The sequence below is a fragment of the Fonsecaea multimorphosa genome, assembly GCF_000836435.1.
Source record: "Fonsecaea multimorphosa CBS 102226 unplaced genomic scaffold supercont1.26, whole genome shotgun sequence".
NCBI lineage: Eukaryota > Fungi > Ascomycota > Eurotiomycetes > Chaetothyriales > Herpotrichiellaceae > Fonsecaea > Fonsecaea multimorphosa.
The window spans coordinates 102365-125402 of NW_015971660.1; the positions used below are offsets into that span (position 1 = coordinate 102365).

At 52.9% G+C, this 23038-nt stretch overlaps 10 protein-coding genes across 10 annotated transcripts; 6 read left to right on the forward strand and 4 right to left on the reverse strand.

Annotated features, from left to right (window-relative positions):
• Positions 1 to 959: 959 nt before the first annotated feature.
• Positions 960 to 1982, reverse strand: Z520_09785 (uncharacterized protein; the record flags this gene model as incomplete). The annotated part of the gene is made up of 1 exon (XM_016780279.1): positions 960 to 1982. One exon carries the CDS (start codon positions 1980 to 1982, stop codon positions 960 to 962), a length of 1023 nt encoding a protein of 340 aa, XP_016628522.1.
• Positions 1983 to 4052: 2070 nt separating this feature from the next.
• Positions 4053 to 4879, forward strand: Z520_09786 (uncharacterized protein; the record flags this gene model as incomplete). Its single annotated transcript, XM_016780280.1, has 3 exons — positions 4053 to 4149; positions 4230 to 4444; positions 4568 to 4879. The coding sequence occupies 3 exons, from the start codon at positions 4053 to 4055 to the stop codon at positions 4877 to 4879; spliced, it is 624 nt and encodes a 207-aa protein (XP_016628523.1).
• Positions 4880 to 5518: 639 nt separating this feature from the next.
• Z520_09787 (uncharacterized protein) lies at positions 5519 to 7738 on the reverse strand (the record flags this gene model as incomplete). Its single annotated transcript, XM_016780281.1, has 1 exon — positions 5519 to 7738. The coding sequence occupies one exon, from the start codon at positions 7736 to 7738 to the stop codon at positions 5519 to 5521; it is 2220 nt and encodes a 739-aa protein (XP_016628524.1).
• A 675-nt stretch (positions 7739 to 8413) lies between these two features.
• Z520_09788 (uncharacterized protein) lies at positions 8414 to 10363 on the forward strand (the record flags this gene model as incomplete). Its single annotated transcript, XM_016780282.1, has 2 exons — positions 8414 to 10087; positions 10115 to 10363. The coding sequence occupies 2 exons, from the start codon at positions 8414 to 8416 to the stop codon at positions 10361 to 10363; spliced, it is 1923 nt and encodes a 640-aa protein (XP_016628525.1).
• A 359-nt stretch (positions 10364 to 10722) lies between these two features.
• Positions 10723 to 12171, forward strand: Z520_09789 (uncharacterized protein; the record flags this gene model as incomplete). The annotated part of the gene is made up of 1 exon (XM_016780283.1): positions 10723 to 12171. One exon carries the CDS (start codon positions 10723 to 10725, stop codon positions 12169 to 12171), a length of 1449 nt encoding a protein of 482 aa, XP_016628526.1.
• A 236-nt stretch (positions 12172 to 12407) lies between these two features.
• On the reverse strand, positions 12408 to 13850 carry Z520_09790 (uncharacterized protein; the record flags this gene model as incomplete). Its single annotated transcript, XM_016780284.1, has 2 exons — positions 12408 to 13342; positions 13409 to 13850. The coding sequence occupies 2 exons, from the start codon at positions 13848 to 13850 to the stop codon at positions 12408 to 12410; spliced, it is 1377 nt and encodes a 458-aa protein (XP_016628527.1).
• A 550-nt stretch (positions 13851 to 14400) lies between these two features.
• Positions 14401 to 15291, forward strand: Z520_09791 (uncharacterized protein; the record flags this gene model as incomplete). Its single annotated transcript, XM_016780285.1, has 4 exons — positions 14401 to 14466; positions 14536 to 14798; positions 14943 to 15030; positions 15085 to 15291. 4 exons carry the CDS (start codon positions 14401 to 14403, stop codon positions 15289 to 15291), a joined length of 624 nt encoding a protein of 207 aa, XP_016628528.1.
• Positions 15292 to 16382: 1091 nt separating this feature from the next.
• Positions 16383 to 19253, forward strand: Z520_09792 (E3 ubiquitin-protein ligase RSP5; the record flags this gene model as incomplete). The annotated part of the gene is made up of 9 exons (XM_016780286.1): positions 16383 to 16405; positions 16461 to 16483; positions 16541 to 16579; positions 16631 to 16736; positions 16791 to 16924; positions 16977 to 18159; positions 18216 to 18647; positions 18696 to 19091; positions 19154 to 19253. The coding sequence occupies 9 exons, from the start codon at positions 16383 to 16385 to the stop codon at positions 19251 to 19253; spliced, it is 2436 nt and encodes an 811-aa protein (XP_016628529.1).
• A 797-nt stretch (positions 19254 to 20050) lies between these two features.
• On the reverse strand, positions 20051 to 21904 carry Z520_09793 (uncharacterized protein; the record flags this gene model as incomplete). The annotated part of the gene is made up of 1 exon (XM_016780287.1): positions 20051 to 21904. The coding sequence occupies one exon, from the start codon at positions 21902 to 21904 to the stop codon at positions 20051 to 20053; it is 1854 nt and encodes a 617-aa protein (XP_016628530.1).
• A 456-nt stretch (positions 21905 to 22360) lies between these two features.
• Positions 22361 to 22733, forward strand: Z520_09794 (uncharacterized protein; the record flags this gene model as incomplete). The annotated part of the gene is made up of 2 exons (XM_016780288.1): positions 22361 to 22385; positions 22462 to 22733. 2 exons carry the CDS (start codon positions 22361 to 22363, stop codon positions 22731 to 22733), a joined length of 297 nt encoding a protein of 98 aa, XP_016628531.1.
• Positions 22734 to 23038: the final 305 nt, after the last annotated feature.

Here is a 23038-nt window from a genome sequence, read left to right on the forward strand (position 1 = left end):
GTCGTTAGTCACTGTCAGACTCGACGCTGAGAATGATGGTCAGGCAGTGTGAGAGGAAGGGCCTCGACGCTTGTAGATGGCAGCGAGGTGGCGGTGTGGGGTGAGTTGCGCTGTCAACGGCTTCGAGCGGTTCCTTACGGCTTTACGGCCTTGATCCTGGTGACCCCTGCCTATCTCCTTAGGTGGCTGTTTAGTGCCCATCGAGTCCCCGTGGGTATCATATCCGGGCACTGTTTAGCGCCTACGCTGCCCCAATTCTTTAGGCTCAACCTCTGTGGTGCGAACGGTGGCAGCCCGCAGACTTCTGACTACACCAGGGGAATCTCAGGTGTAGGAATTGAGCACGTATTCTTTTGGTCCAGGCCCAAGGAATTTTCTTGGGTGAAAGTTCCCACGTTGGAGCGCACCTTCAACTGGACTACCTATGGCTCAAAGATGTGCCATGCAACTTGCACATGTCAGTGCTGACAGCCACCAGGTTCACCTTCCGATCATTTCAGGGGGAGGCTGAGCTACAGCCGACCGATCTCACGAGGCAGGCGGAAGAAGCACCGTACCATCTGTTCACCGAGAAGCGAAGTCTGTTTACCCTATCATTTGTTCCAGAAGCCTTGGGACATTAATCATAGAGTAGATTGAATCCTCGGGCATTGAAGAAAGCGCTGGAATGATTCTGTGGATAGAAGGCATCTCGGCAGGATCGCGATGGGAAGGCACCACCAATCAAGGAAATCCGCCGGACGAGAAAGGGCAAGGCATGTGAAAGAAAGGGCAGGGAGGGATTCATTCTGTGATTATCATATGGTATCATTCGGTCCGAAGACAGACATCCGGTTACTTTTGGGCTCTTTAGCACTACAGATATTATAGACCAGCATGTGAGAATTGGATGCTGAAATCCCATCAAATCCCCCGATATCAAAAACCCCGGTAAACACAATCTTTCGGCGACCCAAGTTCTAGCTCGAGGATGCCTCATCCAAATCGAAGAAGTCGTCAACGCTGAGGGCATTGTAGTCGTACACCACGATCCCCCTGTGGCTTGTAGGGTTGTCTTCCACTGCCTCTGCCACCTCCTCAGCTGCCGGGCTCAGACCTGACGAATGCACATCATTCTCTTCATCAACGTTGGTAGACTTGTTGACTGCAAAGTCAAACGGCTGGTTTATATGCTTTCCGAACGGATGAAATATATTTTGTAGCAATGCCTCGTCAATCTCCAAGTAGTCTTCGGGTGCAAGTTCGAGTTTCGGGCCCGTCTGGCTAAGCGTCTGGCCGTGCGGCTGGTCCTCGGCAAGCGTGGTAGATGGATTCAGGAGATCTTCCATCAGATCTCGCTCATTGTCGGTCAGGCGCATCCCATCAAAGATGTGCCCAAATGGCCCGGAGCGGAACTGCTCGCAAACAGCCGCAGGGGTAGGGCAACTGTCGCTGGAAGCAGGAGACGACGACGTATCGGCAATGAGAGATGCTGGAGAAGGCGGAGAGTCCTCAATCAAACTGGGCGGTGACATGCGGAGGTTGCTCTCTCTCGGTTTCGATCCTGGCTTTGGTTCATTGACTGCAGTGTAGCGATGGCGATCCTTGGGATGGAGATGTTGAAGGTAGTTCCTCATGATGGACGGCTCGATGAAGCTCGGTACGCAGGACTTGGTCTTCGTCGTCTGTTTCTGCATGTTTGGAGTACAGCTGACTGGTTGAGATTCCGAGTTGGACCTCTTGGTGCCACGCACATTCATCCGCTCAAACGACGCTGACGGTCGTCCATATTGGATTGGTGCCGGTGTCGAAAGCCGATGACGGCGTTGTTCTAGGGTTGGCTCACTGCATTGTTTACGCTGGCCTCCCAAAGACTCCCTCTTGACCTGGACATTCCCAAAGCTCCCCGCATCCAGCCTTCTCCTCTTGGGAGCTGGTTCGTGCCACTTGTTTCCTAGAGCCTCCAGCTCTTTCTGGGGAAAGAGAAGGTCAACAAAAGACATGATGCTCGGAATGGCTCGAGATATAGGCTTCCAACGAATGGATCTGCGTTGACGTTGGGAAAGACCCAATTCTAGACAAGAGCAGTATATTTCGGATAGGGGAGACGGCAAGTATTCCAATGCTCTGGGGGGAGGAATAGAAGAGGGGGGCGGAAAAGGGTTTATAGCAGGAAGTCCAAACTAGCGGACTAGAGGCTGTCCTCATCCCGGTTGCCGTCGTTAGGGTTTCAACAATCACCTAAGTCTGCTCATTCCCACCGGCCGTAAACAAGGGTTGCTTGGCTCAGCCTGTGTGCATTACCATTCGGCCCGAGTCGGAAATAGAGCTTGAAGTGGTGCATCACCAGGCGTTGGCTAGAGGACCATAAGCATCGGAAGAGCAGAGGAACCTGCATGGACCAATTATTCCAGGGCAGGCTCGTCTTGATCAAAACTGGAGGCGAACTGCTCCACGTCAGATGGGCACTGACTGAGCAAGGGCCCTAAGAGATCCCTTACGTTGGCACTGCTGGTAACCAACTCGAACTTAGTGACGGTAAGCTGACGAATGAGGCAAAGGAATAAATTCAGGGAATCCGGAGCGGTGGACAAACAAGGGGAAAGGAATTTGCAAAAGCAACATAGCGGCGTTGGTTCGGGGGCCCTGTCTATTTCCACCCCAAGACATGGAGACTCCGTAAATCCCCGTCCAACCCTTGAATAGGCACAACTCAAAAACGCCGTCTTCCTCATGGAACCCATCTGGGGAGGACGTTTGAGGAGTCTGCGTCCGGGGGTGGCAACAGTGCCAGTGTCACGTCACGAGAGCCCAGGAGCCCTCAAAAGCAAGATAGATACCAAACCAGAATCAAGGGCAATGCGGTCCAAAGGGATTTCCCGTTGAAGGAGTTGGATCAGTTTTGCTCGAGGCTCGTATCGACAGGATTGGCAGTGGCCATCGCGATCCCTAGCTCTGGCAGGGACTGGACGCCCTCTCGTCTCGAATAGTCTCTGCGCAAAGTCAATGCTGCACCTGACGTCCTGAGGGTCGATCTAGATTGACTTTCTCTTTGCGTGCTCACGGTTCAATAATGGTTTGAGCCCGCCCGTCGTGCCTGCAGTCGTCTAGGCAGCGGCAAGCTGCAAGCCCTAAGCCCTTGCGAAACGCCGCGGCGATCCACCCAATATTGCTTCAGCTTGGGTCCGGTCGAGCCTGATGACCCCCACCCCCAACCGCGCCACCCCAGGGCTACAGGGCACCAGGCTGGGTGCCAGGTGGGTGCCAGGCTGTACGACGACGTACATAGTATGTGCTTCGGATCCGACCATGGCCGCACGTGTCCAGGCTGCATCGGAGAGAATAGCAAGAGCAGCCTCAATCCCCAGATTTTCAGTGTCCTCTCCCCTCAGCAGCCTCGTTATAAACGCACTGTTCTCCGGAGTCCAGAAAAGCGTGGGCCTTGCCTGGTGATAGCCTTCTTTTCGCCCTTGGATTTCGCGAGGCACACGATCTGGGACGAGGGTGCAGGGGAGGTTGCTCTGGAGGCAGATGGGAGCATTGATTGCCAGTCCCGTTGAGGAGTCATTTAGGGGTCTTTCTCTTGAGAATTTCAGCCAGGACTTTTCAGCTGAGATTGATCACAGTGTCGTCGACTTCACAGCGTGTCGTTACTCCCGTCCTCGGACTGTAAATAATGTTCAACTTATTACCAATGTCAGAAGGCTCGTGGGAAGAAGCGTAGGTACAGGTCAGAATTTAGGCGCCATCCAGGCACCAAATGGCAAGTCCCCCACTGACTTAGTAATTCCCCGGCTTCACAACAGACCTCACCATACCTCGCACACAACTTGTTCCCATCTCAATGCCATGGTTCAGATCAGCTCTGCAGCATCCGTCTCTCCACTGGACGACTTAGTCTTCCTCTAAAGCTATCACCCACAGGCCAAGCACTAGAGACGGAAGCCAGATCCTCAGTGTTCATCCTATTTTCTGATCATCCCATTTCCCAACGCCCCTGTTCCCGGTGGGTGCCGGGCATAACGTGCACTGATTAGGAAATCTGTCTGCACTCCAGCGACTTGTCGCACACTATGGGAAGAGCACGGGCTGAAGACGACAACTGGTATGGCGTCCAGGATCCCCGAAAGAGGAAGCAGATCCAAGACAGACTAGCCCAACGAGCAAGGAGTCAGTAACAACTCCCAGCTAACCACCCATTCCGGCCTATGAGTGTTCGACATCGAGACTGACGGATCGCCGGACCACAGGAAAACGCCTGGCAGAGGCCAAGAAGTCTGTCGAGGGCGTATCGCCAGACGCTCAAAGCAGCCACAGCCTAGCCGGGTCGCTCTGCCTTGCACCCAACGTGCCTCGATCTCCCGCCTTGTATCAGGTCATTGTACCCACGAGCAAGCCTGATTCCTGTATAGCCAGTTCCCTCTACGGGTCTATCTATGCTGCTCTGTATCAGAACGGTGCAATGGTAAGTCGCTGTTATCAAGAGACATTGGCTTTCCCCGAGGCCCGCCCTTCTTGAAGGTCTGCCAAAGGGTTTCTTTTCGTGCCAAGTGAGGGCTGACGGGGGACCACCGCATGTTTCGGAAAGATGGGGATATCGTGTGCCCTCGCTGTGCCGCCCGCCAAATCCAACCCTGCTGGACCCGATATCCCCGAGTCATTGCGTCCTACAGCTTTGCAACTCACCACCAACCACCCGTCGTGGATTGACCGGTTCCCCTTCCCGAAGATGAGAGACAATCTGATCACTCTGATGAGCATCATTGACGAAGAGGAGTTCATCGCCGATTTGTTCTGCTTGACGAGCTTTACCCTGGATCCCGGTGCTGCGCCTTGGGATCCCAAGGCTTGGAAGATTGGGAAAGAGTTCTCGGCGAAATGGGGCTATCTGTTCTACTAGGTCTCATCCTTCGGATATCACTTGACTCGGATTCTACCCAGTCTCCAAACGGCAACTTCGAAAGGGTCGACCTCATACTCTCTTCGACGACAGTGGCTCATGAAACTGGCCTTGATCACTTGAACAAAGAAGTCACTCGGCCTGCTCGATAAGGCCATTTTGGAGAAGGATGTGAGAGACTGGAGGCCACGTTGGCCGGGAAAAAACAAGCAGATCGCTCTCCTCGCCCATCTCGACTTCGAGAAGATATGAACCCGAATTCTCTCGCAAAGTCTTTTCGATAAATAGCTCCATACGCTCAAACAACGAACCGTGTAACTATTGGGTGATATGGCCCATCTGGATAGATGACGCTACTGTTTCCGCCAATCTTGCTGAGCATGAAGATATGGTCCCTTCGCAGTACGTTACGATGGCGCTATATAAGCGGGGTGAAAATTTGCGGGCCCATCTAGGCTATATCGTTAACCCTACAGCAGGACGCCTGCCCAAGAAGACTTACTAGCACAGAGGAGGTAGATTCATACTCTATCGTCTCCCGAGGTCGCCCACTCTTTGGCGGCTTTTCTCTTCACATAGGGGGTTTGTGATTTCTCCTCGTCGGAAGCTTTTGCTGATCTCTCGTAGCAGTCCTCAGGCTCAACTCCCAGCTGTCAGGGCCAAACATGCGTCAACCGCAAGTCCCACTCTGCCCTCTTTTTGCCGCACCACGTCGTCAATCACCTCTTTGTCCAGGTTCGGAAACATGCCACACAGGGTCTCGACCACAGTCCTGTGTTCGGCTCGGGAGATCCGTCGAGCTTCCGCGGCTTCCGCGCTTGCCTGTCTCGCCGCAGCTTCTTCGGCGTTGTAAGACGGGACTGCGCCTGCGCCTGCGCCGCCCTGAGCTAGTGGCGGTGGCTGGAACATGTTCGGATTCAGCCTCGGAGCCGCTTGAGGCGGCGCTGGACTCGGCCTGCGTTCTTGGGATGATGAGTCCTGGTCCGAGAATATTCGGCCGATCGTGGAGAGAGGTTTTTGAATGGTCCGCAAAAGACCTGCCACGCTGTCATCGGAGCCGTCTCCTGAGGTGCTATACTGCCGGTTAGGATCTCGTCGAATAGGGCTGGTGGACGTCACATCCATTGAGTTCCGTGGTGTAAGCTCTGGCTCCGCAAGTGATGACTTTTCGGCAATGGTCGAGGCCCGTGGGCTGAATTGTTCAGCCTGACGATTCTGCTCTGCGATTGCTGCTACGGCATTCTCAACGTTGCGTTCAAATTCCTCGTCACTAACTGTCAAGGTCGTCCGATCCAGACTTTCGATAAATTGGATTGCTCCCGACAGGGAGGACAGGTAGTAACCCGCCTCGCCTCCAAGCTTGTCCTGATTCCTGAATCGAAGGATGTATTGTATGTTCGACACGAGGTTCTCTGGGTTCGCTTGAAGGACAACGTAAATTAGGAGGGGCACAAATGAATCTGCCGAAGTGTCGGAGCTCTTTGCGTTTTTCAACAGGCCAAAAATAACCTTGCAGCAGTTCAAGACGCAGATGACTTTGTCCCTAGGCGCTCGATACCCCTTGATTTTGAGGAGTTCCTGCTGGGCCAGTCTAAGAAACCTTTCTCCGTTCGGACCGACGGGCGCTATATCGAGATGCTCCTCTCGCACCCAACTGTAAATCCGAATCTTCTGGGCAAGAATCTCGTCTCGTTCGACATCTTCCTGATGCTGACCGCGTCTGCCCGGTCCCTGGGACTTTTCTAATTCTTTCCTTCTTCCTCTGGACCGCGATCGCGCGACCGGAGGAGAAGGTGGGATTGCTGGAGAAAATGTTTGCGAATATAACCTGTTCATCACGAGCTTTTCCATGCCCTCTTTGGCATTGTCGAACTCGTTATCTGAAACTTCTCGCCATACCTCACAGAGGGCCATTTTGTTCGTGATGAAGGCCAAAAAATCGCCGATGATTTTGACCTGTTCATGGACCATCCATTGCTTCTTTCCAAACTCTGTCAAGAAGGAGCGTAAAAACTTGGCCACTGGGTCGGCGGATTTATGTCGGAGCTGCTCCAAGAATCGATGGAAGTCAAATGGCAATTCGGGCTCAGGTTCGGGAGGTGGTGGCTGCATTGGAAGCGAAGGTGACGAAGCCTGTGTTGGGCTTCTGATCGGGGGGCTTCTCAGTGGACCTGTATCATTATTGAGGACACCCGAAGGCGGTGAGGGCAGAGGCTTTTCTGAATGATGGGGTATCACCGGCGATGCTAACGTGTCCATATCTCTTGATCGTAGATGTTCCAGGCTGGACCTTCTGGGTGGAAAACTGCCACCCGATCCTAGAATTGGCCCGGCCATTTCGTGCCGAGGAGACATGATTGACTCCTTTGAAGGGGCCGCCGAGGCATCATCGAACTGATCTATAATGCTTTGTATTTCTGATGTTGATTCCACATCAGGGTCACTGTTGGGCTTCTGGAAAGGCGTTTGCACAGTATTGTCCTGTAATTCTTGGTTATAGGCCGGGTCCTTCTCGTCATATTCTTCCACTGATGTTCTCATAGATGGGTGCCTCGAGATGGCTGGAGTTTTGGGTGTAGGATCGAGGTACGGCTTTTCACTGGCAGCCGGCGGCTCAGGTGGAGGAGGCGTGGAGGGAAGGACTTTCGGCGGAGACTCATGGTTGCTCTCAGGTTTGACTTCGCCGATTCTGAGAGCTGGTAACCTGTCTGTCACGTCCAATTCTGGATCCTTTCCTTTTTCTGAGAGTCCATCTTGGGAGACCTTGTGCTCAGTAGCAACGTCGCTCGCTTCTGGTTCCAGGTCGATCAGGTCGGACGAGGTAGTTTCCGACGAAACGGCTTTCTCGCTGGCGTCCATTGCTGCATGATTGCTGTTAGGTGACATTGACAACTATCTCAGATATGGCGTTGACGGGTTTAGAGAATCTGTGGCATGGTTTCAAGTTGGCGGTTTCAAGGCTTGTAGGATCGCCGATCTAGTGTTGGTTCATGATGAAGGATGGGCAGGCTGACGAGGCGTCACGCGACGGGAGGAGAAGGTCGGCCACTTCAGCGAGAGAGCAGGACGTCGTCGAAAGGAGTGGAGCGAATAATTTCAAGCAGAAGGTCGAGGACACTCGTTGTACCGAGTACTTAAAAGATCCCCCTTCCTCAAGGATTATGACAACAGCAGCCCTGCATAATATCGGAGATACTGCAAGGCCGCCAGCGCAGTTTGAGTTTCCCCCCAGCAGATGCCCAGCGGAATGATGCAGCAGTGCAGCTGGGTTGCCAGCCAAACCAGCCGAACGTGGATGGCACGGTGGGCACTCGACATGGATCCACTACAGCCAGCTTATTATTGGCCAGCGTGTCCTGCTTCATGATTGGTCAAACTTCTGTATATCTTGGCGAGGTCGGTCGCGCGCTGGCGGTGGCAGTGTCACTCTTACAGTTTCTTGTCCATGATTATCTCCTTTTCCTGCTCTCTCACTCCAAGTCTAGTGCACAGCTACCTAGTATCTCAACGAGCACCATCTGCTGCTCCCGCCCTATGTGCGGCATCTTCTTTTCGGTTGCAAGATACCGTGCGATCCTGCCTGATTCTCATACTGCGATTGAGCTCAACGCGCGTGGGCCCGACAGCTACAAAGAATTGGATGTCAGACTTCCTTTTTCGCCGTCGGACGATCTGCACCTGACGTTTGTCTCATCTGTCCTAGCACTACGAGGAGATTCGGTACGGGTCCAACCCTTACAGGATCGTACTTCAGGATCCATCCTCTGCTGGAATGGCGAGGCATGGAAAGTGGACGGAGTCAGAGTCGAAGGAAATGACTCGGCACAAATCTTTGATCTTCTCTTGCATGCCTCTCAGTCGACTGAAAGCGGTGAATACCAGCAGCGGATTGCTCAAGTGCTGACAAGCATAGCCGGGCCTTTTGCATTTGTCTTCTATGATGCTACTCATTCAACCATCTTCTACGGCAGAGACCGGCTAGGACGCCGCTCTTTGCTCACTAGTCGTGGCGATGAGAATACACTGACGCTGTGTAGTCTCGGCATTACACCTGGTGATGTACTGTGCGAAGAGGTGTCCACTGACAAAATCCATTCCATCTCTTTGGCGCACGGTCAAATCATGCGTGGCGAACTTCCATGGCAAAGCAAGTCTCCTGTGATCAACAAGGCTGTTCAAGTGGAGCTTCTCGAGTCGATGCCGACTTCCAAAAGTGTTGATAACTTCCTGGAGTTGTTGACTGCTGCCCTTGAACTAAGACTCTTGGACATCCCGAATCATCACCGCCAGGCTATGCCAGATTCCACGAAAGTTGCCATACTCTTCTCGGGAGGCTTGGACTGTACACTGCTCGCCCGCTTAGCCCATGATCTTCTACCCAAATCAGAAGCTATAGATCTGTTGAATGTGGCATTTGAAAATCCACGGTCCATAGCTGCCAAGAACAACATCGCAGATTCACCCTATGAGCTCTGCCCTGACAGGGTCACGGGCCGCTCTAGCTTCAAAGAACTTTGCGAAGTATGCCCGGACCGAAACTGGAGATTTGTGGCAGTTGACGTGCCTTATACGCAGTCACAAGCTTGTAAAGCCGACATTCAACGACTGATGCAGCCTCACAAGACGGAGATGGACTTATCTATCACCATGGCACTGTTCTTTGCCGCAGAGGGGGCCGGGGGTTTGTCCAAAAACGCAAAAGAGCAGCAGTCAATCACAGAACCTTATACCTCCCATGCTCGAGTTCTTCTTTCCGGCCTGGGTGCAGATGAGCTATACGCAGGATACTCGCGACATGCTGCAGCATTTTCCCGGGGCGGATTTGTCGACTTGACCGACGAACTCGAGCTAGATTTCAATCGGATTGGATCTCGCAACCTCGGTCGGGATGACCGTGTCCTGAGTCACTGGGGTAAAGAGGTGCGTTACCCCTATCTAGACGAAGATTTCGTGAGGTTCTCTCTGGACCTTCCGGTGTGGGAAAAATGTGGGTTCAGGTCGTCAAAAAGAATCCCCAAGCATTATGAGGAAGCCCGCCCGGTCGAAAAGCCTGAAGATCTTGAACCGTCGAAGATGTTGTTGAGGTTAGCCATGTGGAAGCTAGGCATGCGGAGAGTTGCTTCAGAAAGGAAGAGGGCCATTCAATTCGGCGCCAGAACTGCAAAGATGGATGTTGGTAAAGGAAGGACAAAGGGGACAGACGTTCTAGTCAGTGGAAGCTGATCTTCATGGCAGCACTGCGACACTGAAAAGCGCCGGCAGCCAAATGACCAGTTTCATCCCAAGGAAAAGAATGGATTTCGATGGAGCGGCTATGATGACAACTCACAGATACTTCTGAGGTCTAATAGACTTGAGCTGGATGCAGCGGTCCCCCAGGATGCGACTGTAACCGCCGAGTCGACCCATGAAGGTGAACAAAAGGCAAGTCTGAGCCGCGAAAACGAGTGCAACGATTTCGCTGTGGTTTTGATCACTGAATAACACTTGACGAGGCACGCTCCCGATCTCTGTGGCCTCCTGCACCGTACAGACGTGCTGGTGAAAAGCAGCACTCTAATTGCGGTACTGCAACGGGATACGTGCGGCACGTTGCCTAGGGTAAGATCGATGTGGAGATTCTCGCGATGCTTTGGCGACGGAGAAGTGCGGCTTGGTAATGCTTTCTCTCTCCACTTATATTCCCCACATCCTCTTGGTTGTACCTACAAAATTTCGGTCGAGGAGTCGAAGGGCGTGATGACGATCGGGAGTCTGCTATATTCAAAGGTCTGCAGAGGGCGCCTGCTTCCTGCTTCGCTCTGAGCTGCTATTGCAGGAGTTGACGCCCCATCAGGACCCCGATGGACACCGCCTCACTCCCTGTCATTCAGCAGGTAGAATCTGACAACCATGGACGGCAAGATGTGGTATCCCCTGCCGAGGGTGACACAGTACCGAACCATACCAGTTCCGAGGCCAAAACACCAATTGTCCTCGACATCCAGAAAGAACCTTATGCCTCCAGCGATGCTGAGCAACAGATTATCGCGTTGGATATCGACGAGCCAGGCCCAGGCCATGGACCAAACAACACTTTCCCTGAAGGTGGCCTTCAGGCTTGGCTTGTCTTGACTGGTGCTTTCCTTGCGCTCTTTGCTTCCTTTGGCTTTATGGTGTCAATCGGTACAATCCAAGAATACCTTCAAATGCACCAACTCTCCACCTACACGTCCCGCGACATCGGCTGGATTCCTTCAGTCTTTGTGTACCTGGCTCTAGGACTGGGTATCTGGGTCGGACCTCTCTTTGACCGATACGGACCACGGTGGATCGCATTGTTGGGAAGTACGAGTTACGTGATCATGTTGTTTTTGTTGGCAGAGTGTAAAAAGTATTGGCAGTTTCTACTCTGCCTTGGATTCCTGGGTGGAATTGCAGGGGCGACATTGACTACAACCAGTTTGGCTGTGGTGAGCCACTGGTTTAAGCGGAAAAGAGGGCTCGCGCATGGCATAGCAATGGTGGGATCGAGCTTCGGCGGCGTCACAATTCCCCTGATCCTAAGGACCACGCTTCCTAACTACGGATATGCGTGGTCTATGCGTATCCTAGGATTTCTGTTCCTCGGTTGCTTGGTTATTGCGAATGTGTTGATGAAACCACGTTTGCCGCCATCGCCTGAAGCGCGGAAGCAGGCCATCATATCGCTGGGATTGTTTGGGGATTTGAAATTCACTTTCTTGACGATCAGCGTCTTTGGGTTCGAAATTGTTTTGTTTGGTGCCCTAGGCATACTCCCAACCTACGCGAACTACGGCGACAAGTTTCCCCCCGATACAGGATTTTATATCATATCAGTCCTCAATGCCTCGTCCTGTTTCGGCCGGATCATCCCAGGTTATGTATCCGACTACGTGGGCCGCTTCAACACTCTCCTCTTCATGATCCTCTTCACCTTGATCCTCATGCTCGCGGTCTGGCTCCCGCTAGGCCACACCTCCCTGGTCGCGCTCTACATCTTCGTCGCGCTCTTCGGCTTCGGCACCGGCTCGTGGATGGCGCTTACCCCGGCATGCATTGGCCAACTCTGCGAGGCGGATCAGTTTGGACGGTTTTACGGGACGTCCTATTTCATCGGCAGTCTTGCGGCCCTCGTCTGTATTCCCATTAGCGGGGAGCTGGTCGAGGCCGCCGGTCCAGAGGTTATGGTGGGGTTCATGTGTGTCGTTGCTGGCGTGGCGATGGGCACGTTCATACTGAGTCGCTGGGCCTGCTTGGGCTGGCGCTGGCGGTGGATGGCTAAGGTTTGAGGAGAAGGGAAGTGAGTGTAAGCGAGGGGTTGAGACATGAGGCATGAGACGTGTATGATTGTACAGACATTGAGATTACATATATATCTATATCTATCTTTGTCTCTATCTTTCCGGTCCGGATTTGGGACAAGAAAGTCATCTCTATGTGCGCGGATATGAACAGATTGAAATACATATATATCAGCTGGCTCGTGATGAGCTGTCTGGAAAGGCATTGTGAGCGTTCAGCTCTTTCACGCGGATGCCACGTTGTCGCCGACCACCGGTGGAGAAGTAATCTCGATATCATGCATCGGTGGTTTGGGTTTTTGATAGCGCTTGTTCCCCCTCGCAATGGTGACTGCAGGGTATATTAGCAGCAAGCCGCCGAATAAACTGACCGCGCCGCCAAAGGCTTGACCGCGTGCGTAATCGTCCGTCGTCGTGTTGACAAGGGCACCAGCAATGGGCCCACCAATCAAGCCTGCGAAGGCAGAGCCAGACCACGCCATTCCGGTCCTTGCCCCCACCACGCTTGGTGTTGGTGAGAGCAGGGGCACAACGGCGGCGGGGATCGCCACCGTAATGCCAGCCATGAAGCCCACCAAGATAGCCCAGATGGTGACGCCGGCAACGTCGTGGATCCCGATCCAGGCCAAGATCAGTATTCCGAGACTGACACTGCCGGCTGATAGGACAAAGGCCGGGCCGAGTTTGTGTGCGACGAAGGCAGGGAGGATCCGGCCTGCGAAGCTCCCCGCGTTCAGAATGGCCAGCAGATAAAATGCGTACGAGACGTTCGTTTTGATGGAGAACTGGGCGTATGGTGTAATGTAAATCAGCGGGATCCAATATCCTAGGAAGACAAAGAACAAGCCGACCAAGAGAACGACGAACGGTGGCTCCTTGAGGGCCGAGGGGTCGAATAATTGTCCCTTGCGCCGCCTATGCGTTGGGTCGGGGCGGAGCAGGAAGAACGTGGCTATGACCATGCCGAGGAGGATGAAGCCAAAGATGCGATTGGTCCATCCAAAGCCGATCTGAGGCTGTAAGTGACGGAACATGATGGGCAGGACAATGCCGCCGATGGCTGCTCCAGACGATGATCCCCCGATCGCAAGTGGTCGTTGCTTGGCGGTGAAGGTCTGACTGATGACAGCTATCGAGGGTATGTACAGCATTCCGTTGCCTAATGATAAGCTAGGGTTAGTTCGAACGCCAACGCCGAAATACTGGTGGTCTGGTATGTACTCACCGAATCCAATGCAGACGCCCTGGGCCAAAATGACCTGATAGTATTCCTTTGCCAGGCTGAGCATCATGAATCCAAACGTGACCAATGTGCCACCGACAATCAACAACGTTCGAATATAGCCTCGGTCATAGAGAGCCCCAGAGATGATCCCCGTCAGGCCCATCAGGGACACCTGCACCGTGCCAATCCATGATATGACGGAGGGTGTATGGGAGGCCAACAGGTCCTTCTGGTAAAAGGCCTGGTATGCACTGAATGAGGAGGCGACACCCCAAGTGACGAAGAAAATGAAAAAGCACCCTATAATCCTGCAAGTCGAGGTGAAATCCCGCGTAGTATGCTGGAAATTGGGGACTGATGCATGGTTAGTCGCTGGGGCAGGCTGCTCCTGGCCGAGAAAGGTGCTCAGGGCTGAGATTCCCCCATCTTTCTCGCTTGTCATGTCCCGGTCGACCAACTCTTGACAGCGTTGAATAGATCTTCTGCTGAGGGGGAAGGAGGAGTTTGGTCGCAGAGAAATGGACTTTATATACCTATGCATCGGCACTTATCAACGAATCCTGATGCCAAGCCGGAGACGAGCCGGGGACAAGCCGGAGACAAGCGCCAGTCACGGGGCCTTCATCCCCAGCGACGCCTTATAGCGGCGACACCGGCGGCGAGGTTTTCCGTTGGCTTGGCAGGGACCAAACTGCGGCTCTCAAATGGGGCTTTCGAGGTCTGTTCGCGTATGTTACTGCTGCGAACAGTCGTTAAGCCGTCACTACATTCTCAGCCTTCAGGTCAGCCTCACTTCATTCACGACGCGAACTTCTTTGTTGTCCGCGGAACAACCGATCTACCTCTGCAATCACCAGAACCACCCCCCATTTCGTTTGACCCTTTCGTCCAACTTATTCGACAAATAAGAGAATCCTCTCGGCCAAGCCGTGCACAAGATCCCTTTGACTTGCCTTGGACACATCACGTTTACATTTACTCCACCGACCATTATGCCTGACGAACATGATATCAAAGATGAACACAAAGAGAGCCAGGAAGATGGTGGTGAGGAAGAAGTAAGGACTGCCTCCTGGCTACCGCGCCTTCCTGCGTTCATATGATCTCGTGCTCACATGTGGTCACAGGAAGAAATCGCAGCTATGAAGAGGCGCGTCGCCGAGATGGAGTCGGAAGCCGCTAAATTGCGCGAGATGCAAAGCCACCTTGAACAATCCTCGGAGAATACACCTAGGGAAGACCGGGAAGATGTGGACGCTCGTAGCATCTTTGTCGGCAACGTAGACTACGGCGCGACTCCCGAAGAGATCCAAGCACACTTCGCCAGCGGGCCAGGGTCGATAAACAGAGTCACCATCCTCCTGGACAAGTTTACCGGTCATCCAAAGGGGTGGGTCTAAAATAAACCTCCAAGCACTATCATGCATAAGGCTTGTTCAAGAGCTGGATGCTATTCTTTCAAGACTCTCAAAAGACAAAAAATCATTTCATGCTGCCTGGCAAGAGATGGATTGCTAATGGAACTATCGCGCAGGTATGCATATGTGGAATTCTCAGACCCAGGACTGGTGGCTCAAGCATTGGTGCTGAATGAAAGCGTCTTCCGTGGCCGCAATCTCAAGGTCAGTAACGGGTTCTGCTTGGTCTGTGAAGATGGCACTGACAAGACGGTTCAGGTTGTGCCAAAGCGTACAAACCTTCCGGGCATGACTCGAGGCAGAGGAAGAGGAGGCCCAGCACGTGGTGCTCGAGGCGGCGGATTTGGCGCACGAGGAGGCTTCGGTGGAGGGTACGGGGGATTCGCTGGCGGTGGCTATGGTGCTCCACGTGGTGCCCCTAGAGGCGGCTTCAGAGGGCGTGGCCGTGGATATGCCCCGTATTGAGAGAAGATTGCGAAAACTCTTACTCCGGCTTCAACCAAGTTCTCCACGACAAGGCACGCGACACTGCTCCGGGCCAAAGAGTCCACGGTGGAGACAACAAGGACTGCAAGCAGTACTGATGCTGAGCTTTTCCGGCATGTTGTGATCGAGCATCAGTTAATCGCGACCTGCCATCGGGCTCACAAGGCATGCAGGAATAAATGGCTCATGGATACTTGGGCTCTCGAATTTGATATTGGACGGCGACCCGGCGTGAAGCCTTGTGTAAGATTTATGGAATCAATATGAGCAGAGGTCCAAGAACGTCACTGCCACTGTAAACCAAATCACTCTACAACTGGGACAATTTGGAGATTAATAATGACATGAGGATTTGGTCCTGATGAGCGGGATCATTCCTCGTCCTACTAGTAAGATGCAGTTGTGCATATTGTGTTTTAATATATAAAATGCCCGGACCTCGAATTTTGACGGTGGCCCGGTATGATGTAAGCTGGCCTTCTTTTGGCCTCGTCCCAGGCTCCCAGTGCCTTGTCCCGGTCAAAATCCACCCACCGAGCCACCAAGACCTTGGAAGCCTGCGACTTGAATCTCCGTCCCACCCTCAGTGTTATCGACCGGTGACCTTCGCTCTGCCTCAGATTAACAGCACCGTTGAAGACACCATCGCGACTGCGGTAGATGCTGCTATTGCAACAGTGGCATCATTGGTAATTACGCCCTTTCAGCTATTATGCAATCATGACTTGAGCGAGTGTGGAGTTGTGTCGTTGCCCGTCCTCTTCCGCAAACCTCTTAGCGCCTCACACTCTGTCGAGCTGCGCCTCGTTTGCCTCTCCAAACCCGCCGCTCATTCACCCATTAAGTCACTTGCGAATACGATCAGGGCGACGTCCTGCGACCCCTGTGGACATCAAAGTCCATCAATTACCTTTGATCTCACACATATCGCCATTGTCACCGTCGAGCCAGTTTTTGCTGGGATTGTCCTTTTTGTATCAGATCCTTCTTCCAAGTTACCCCGCCGCGCCGCACGAGAGCTGTCCGCAGGCTACGAGTCTGGGGCGCTTCCCAGTGGTTGAATAACCAAGATGCCTGAAGCAAACCTGCCGGCGTACGTGTCCCTCTATACCCACGATTGCCAGGAGATGCTAACTGCGATGTCACAGAGAGCCTAATCTGCGAGTCACAAGTATGAACTCTGTTCCTAACCTTCGCTCACTCGTTCGGTCAAACTAACCCTATCCAGTCATCGCGGCTGATGGCCTGTACAAAAGAGATGTCTTCAGTGAGTAATGGTATATCGATAAGCAAGGCTGTGGTTACTGAGAGAATTCAGGATTCCCCGACCCTTTTGCTGTCGCAACCATTTCGGGAGAACAAACAAAGACCACTTCAGTCATCAGGAAAACATTGAATCCCTACTGGAACGAAGTCTTTGACATGTGAGTGGAAGCGTGGCCATTGATTGCTGGCACAAAATATTCACCATCTTCTAGGAGAGTCACAGAGGATAGCATACTGGCGATTCAAATCTTCGACCAAAAGAAGTTCAAAAAGAAGGATCAGGGCTTCCTTGGTGTCATCAATATCCGCATCGGCGATGTCATCGACCTAGAAATGGGAGGAGACGGTACGTTCGGCAGCTTCTCCCACGTTAAGAACACATACTAAACCTCGACCAGAAATGCTTACTCGGGATCTTAAGAAGTCCACTGACAACCTCGTCGTCCACGGGAAATTGATCGTCAATCTATCTACCAATCTCTCCAGCCCGCCACCTCAGCAAAATCGGCCTCCCCCGAGCACTGCTTCCAGTGTGAACGGCTCGAACCCGTATACCGGAAGCAGCACCAATGTCAATCAGGCGTTGCCCGTTCGGTCTAGAAGTCCGGCGTCGCGAACTGCTACGTCTGGCTCAGGCGAAGCAAGATCATCTAACACTGCAGTAAATGGAACTAGTACGCAACCCCCGGCCAGCGGTCTCGGTGCCGGTGCCGGTGCTGGGGCCGGCAGATCTGGAGGCTTCAGCTCCTTTGAAGATAGCCAAGGCCGTCTGCCAGCTGGATGGGAGCGGAGAGAAGACAATCTGGGCCGGACTTACTATGTTGATCATAACACCAGAACCACGACCTGGACCAGGCCTTCCAACCACATGAGCGAGACCGAAGCACGCAACCGTGTCGAGGCTAATATGCAGATGGAACGTGCCCGCCATCAAAACCGTATGCTGCCAGAGGACCGTACGGGGGCAAACTCCCCTAACTTGCAGGAGTCTCGAGGATCACCTCAGCAACCGAACGCGGTGTCAATGATGGCTACAGGGGCAACGACTGCCGGGACTGGCGAACTTCCTGCTGGCTGGGAACAGAGGCACACTCCCGAAGGGCGAGCTTATTTTGTTGACCACAATACTCGAACCACAACCTGGGTTGATCCTAGAAGGCAACAGTACATAAGAATGTACGGCAATAACCCATCCGGGAACAACACTACTATCCAACAGCAGCCGGTTTCGCAATTGGGACCATTGCCCAGTGGATGGGAAATGCGATTGACCAACACCGCCCGTGTCTATTTCGTGGACCACAATACCAAGACCACGACATGGGACGATCCCAGATTGCCCTCATCTTTGGATCAGGGCGTGCCGCAATACAAGCGTGACTTCAGGCGGAAGCTGATCTATTTCCGGTCGCAACCTGCTTTGAGGATTCTCTCTGGCCAGTGCCACATCAAAGTCCGCCGAGGCGCTATTTTTGAGGACTCGTATGCTGAAATCATGCGCCAAAGCGCGACCGATCTTAAGAAGCGACTAATGATCAAGTTCGACGGAGAAGACGGTCTGGATTATGGTGGTCTTTCTCGGTATGGGACCAAGCCCCTCGAAGTGTCTGTCCGCCAAATTGCTAATGTTTCACTAGCGAGTTCTTCTTCCTCCTTTCACATGAAATGTTCAACCCATTCTACTGTCTGTTCGAGTACTCGGCGCACGACAACTATACGCTGCAAATCAATCCTCATTCCGGTATCAACCCAGAACACCTTAACTACTTCAAATTCATCGGGCGAGTTGTTGGTCTTGCCATCTTCCATCGTCGATTCCTAGATTCCTTCTTCATTGGAGCATTTTACAAGATGATGCTAAGAAAGAAGGTCACCATCAACGATATGGAGGGCGTGGATGAAGAATACCACAAGAACTTGACGTGGATGCTTGAAAACGATATCACCGACGTCCTTGATCAAACCTTCTCAATTGAGGACGAACAGTTCGGCGAAACAAAGACGATTGACCTGAAACCTGGTGGCAGAGACCTCCCAGTCACGAACGAGAACAAGAGAGAATATGTCGAGTGAGTATCAAACCCAAGCGTAAGGTGAAAATTCTAAACTTTATCTAGGCTCCTCACAGAGTGGAAGATCCAGAAGCGAGTCGAAGAACAATTCAACGCCTTCATCACGGGCTTCAATGAACTGATCCCAGCTGATCTTGTGAATGTCTTTGACGAGCGCGAACTCGAGCTCTTGATTGGCGGTATCGCCGACATTGATGTAGACGACTGGAAGAAACACACAGACTACCGCGGATACCAGGAGCAAGACGAAGTGATCCAGAACTTCTGGAAGGTGATCCGATCATGGGATGCCGAGCAAAAATCTCGACTGCTGCAATTCGCCACAGGCACGAGTCGCATTCCTGTCAATGGATTCAAGGATTTGCAGGGCAGCGATGGCCCCAGAAGGTTCACGATCGAAAAAGCGGGTGAGATTAACGCGCTACCGAAGAGTCATACTTGGTATGTTTTGCTCTCTTCCGTTGTTCCTGAGACACTGAGTGAATCCGCTAACTCAAAACTAGCTTCAATCGCCTCGATCTCCCGCCGTACAAGACCTACGAGGCTCTTCAAGGCAAACTATCCACCGCAGTGGAAGAAACGCTTGGCTTCGGCCAAGAATAGTCGGATCTCCTGTCTTCTGAGGTCCGCCCGAATTAGTGTTGTCGACGGAAAACGAACGATGAAACGAGCAGTGGCTGTACTGGCGAGGCACAAAGGCCTCGTTTGCAGTATAGGGTTATGATGGCATCGCAACGACGAGGCTGGAGCATCAAAGCTGGGCAAAGTCATGTGGAGGTTTAATTCGCGTCCCAATGACCAGTGGGCCGAATTGGCAGGAAGGCATGTATGGTTATTTGGTCGAGCATTCCGCTTGTCTGTCAAAGTCCAACCAGCTCTGGTAGAAGGTGGCTGAAGCTTGGTATTGGGCCACTTCTCCGGTGCAAAATGGGCTTGTACAGATCAACGATGTGCCCAGATCGCGAGCGAGGGGGCCCGAAATGTGCAGAGGTGTCCGTGTCTACTGTCATATGCCTGTGGAGGCTCGGAAATTGAGCGAGTTGGGTCTGTTGAACGAGAATTGCAATGCAGGAGGCGGTAAGCTGGCGCTTTTGAGGTTGTGAATAACTAGCAGGGCTGAGGGTGAGAGGATATAAAAATGCTCAAGCCTTTATATAAATTCATCTTATTGACGTCTCCGCTGTGTAATTGGTCGTTGCAACTGACGTCCACGTATAAAGCCAGCCTGAAGCGGGCTTGACTGTGTTCTACCACATCTGTACATGCGTGACAACGATGCTTTGAGAGCAGTACTTCGTCCAGAAGCCAGCCCCGGGATCCTCAGCGAAACCAGTCTCCAGCATGGCGAGCTACGCAGGCATTTTCGACCCGCCTCTGAACTTGTTCGACTGGCTCCCTTCCTAAGGCCACACCCACCCGTCAGCAGTATATGGCGGGGGTTCGTCATGATCATCCTCCTCATGGTGTGGCAGCGAGCCAACCTCATCGTCAAATGACCGGTCAAGAAGTGGTCCTTCGGCTTGCACATCATTTGAGGGCTCAGGGGCCGGCAGTGAACTTGACTGCGCCTGCGAAGATGATGCGTGGGCGTCCGCTTGAGCTGGCGACGATTTTCGGTCTTGCCTCATCTTCATCTTCAGGGCGGACTCGGCTTCATCATCCAGGTCAGAAGAGCGTTGGACCTGATGCGCGCTGGTGCCGCCAACTCTCTGCCAACTCGGTAGCTTATAATCGCCCGGGGGTTCAGCCTCTGGAGACTCTGGCAAGATCTGGAGCCTCACACCTTCTTCCCCGACAAGAACTCTGTCCCCATCGATGACCTCATGCACCCGCTCAGCGAGGGTGTGAACTTTGCTCTTGATGGCTTCTTCACCTTCTTGATCAAGCGAATTCCTTCGATGCTCTTTGATTGCGTCCTGAGTGTTCCAGACGCGCATCACGTTGTGATACTCGTCCACCCCAGCGTCAAACCCATACTCATCAAGGATGATCTGTTGCGTGGCCTGATAGCTAAGTCTTTCCACAAGGAGATGTTCGAGGACAATAACTTTGAGTGTGCACCACTGTGTTCGGCGCTCCTCTGACAAGTGAGGAACCGCCTGTGCAAGGGACGAGAAGTCTTCCGCCTTTTCTGCATTGGTCCGAGCGAAGCGCAGGCGGCCGCCATCGGTATTGCCAGGAGCGTTCAGTTGTCTGGGTACGGGGACCCCTCCACACCGGCTTCTCATCTCTAAGAGGAACTCCCTGTTGTACCTCCAGTAGCCTCTCTTGGAGTCGTACACGGCGTCGCCGCTCGGCGCCGCCGACTCGGACATATAGCTCCGATAGTTTATGGTGTCAAGATGCCTGACAAATTGTGGGAGATCGGCCTCTGGATCGCCCTTGACAGCCTCATCGCCTCGCATCTCTCGGCGTGACATCCTCATCAATTTCAACCGTCTCCGGTTGTACTCCTCCAGGTCTGCCTGACGCGACGCAGCATTTCGAGCCCTTGCTTCGATCATCTTTTGGTTCCAGTGGTATCGAGTCGTACCCCCAATTTGCCTGGGTAAGCCTTTGTGGCACCAGAGGCAGATTCGTCTTCGGTCCTTGTCCTCTGCGTCAAGAGGTTCTTTACAGTCTTGACCATGGCACTCGGTATCGGCGGAGGATATGGCCTCCCAGTTTTGGGAGTCCTTACACTCGATACAGAGCCATCCATCGTCCTTTAGGGCACAGATGCAGTAGTCTCTTGTACTGTCTTCAGGGTCATACCATTTCCTCTTCGACGTCGACTCTGAAGGGCCATCAAGTGGGAATCGTTGCGCTCTGCTTGGATTTCCCGAGCTCCAGCATTTCTTGCAGAGATGCCGGACCCTGTTCTGGAATGTATTTTCATGGCCTCGGGCGAAAGAGGATCGGACAATGCAAGCATCGCAAATGGGTCTCGAGCAGTACCGACAAGGCTTTGGTTCCGGGCCCTTCGTGTGGATCCGGGAAGAGCATTCGAAAGGGGAGCGGTCTTTGAGGCGTTGCCAGGAAGGTGTTCCATGACGGCCGATGTTCAGTTCTGGCCGAACAAGACTAGGGTGCTCTGGCACTGAAGTGATGTCTGGTGTTTCGAAGCCGTGAAGCACAGCTCGCAGTACAACGTTCAGCCGAGCCAGAGTAATGAGATCGCCCACCGGCAGATGTTGGCTTAACGTGAAGGCAACAGGCCACAACGAAAGCAGTGATTCCAGACTCGGGGAAGAAGTCTCTTCCATTGCAGCCATGGTTTGTGTGAAAAGTGGTCTGCTCCGACGGCTTATGCTCCCGTAGTTGTCGGCAGGTCACGTAGTATTTGTTGTCCTTGCCATGATATCCTGCAGGAAGCTATGGAGGAAGCAGAACAGTCCTGTACTCTACGATTTCAAGGGGCTGGAGGGATCATTACCTGGGTATTACACATGACGAAGAGTGGCGGAATGTGCCTTGGAGTCGCCGAATGGATGAGTATTGTGGTTGGCCAACCAGCCACGACAAGGCTGCACCAGGCTGAACTTTTGCCTTGCCCGAGAAGTTTCTCTCCCACTCTCCTCCACCATAGAGAATGGCCTGTTGAATTGAATTGACTCTTCCCATCCACCACTCACGCAGTCACTGTCCGGGCACCTTACCCTTTCCTTCCATTTCTCTCTCTCCGACATATTCTCCGTGCCCGCGACTACCTTGGCTGACCGATTCTCGTCATGTCCCTCCAGCCCTACATTGACAGTACGTGTCTGCCCACTCCAAACCAATCCAATCCACCACATTCCCATATCCTTACGCTGACACTTCCCCGCGTCAGAAAAAGTGTTGGTCATTACAGTCGACGGGCGAACCCTCGTCGGAACCCTGCTCTCCTGTGATCAAGTCACCAACATTGTTCTCAACGACACGGTCGAGCGTATCATCCGGCCAGCAGATGATCCCGAACCGAGCTCCCAGGTCAGCCATGGCTTGTACCTGGTGAGAGGCGACAACATCACAATCGTGGGGCTAGTGGACGAAGAGTTGGACAAAAGCATTGACTGGGATAAAGTCAGAGGCGACGTTATTGGGACAACGAAACATGTGTGATTTTTGAAAACTCGGACGTTTGCTTGCAAAAAGCTTCAGCTCGAATTGACGCGCCTCAAAATACGATTATTCCTACCGGGACAGATCGAAGAGCAGAAGGGCCTCTCAAAGCCTGTCTCTTGCCACGAGGACTGCGCCGGCCGAAGTGAGATTCATCCGCTCCCCATGATGAAATACGTTATGGAGGGCCAGCTTGGACAAAAGAGTATGTGAAGTCCGTGCTTTTTACGTGCAATATTGAACATTAACCAGCAATTCAATGAAGATGTTCTCACTTCCCTATACCTCGGTTCCAATGATGGGCT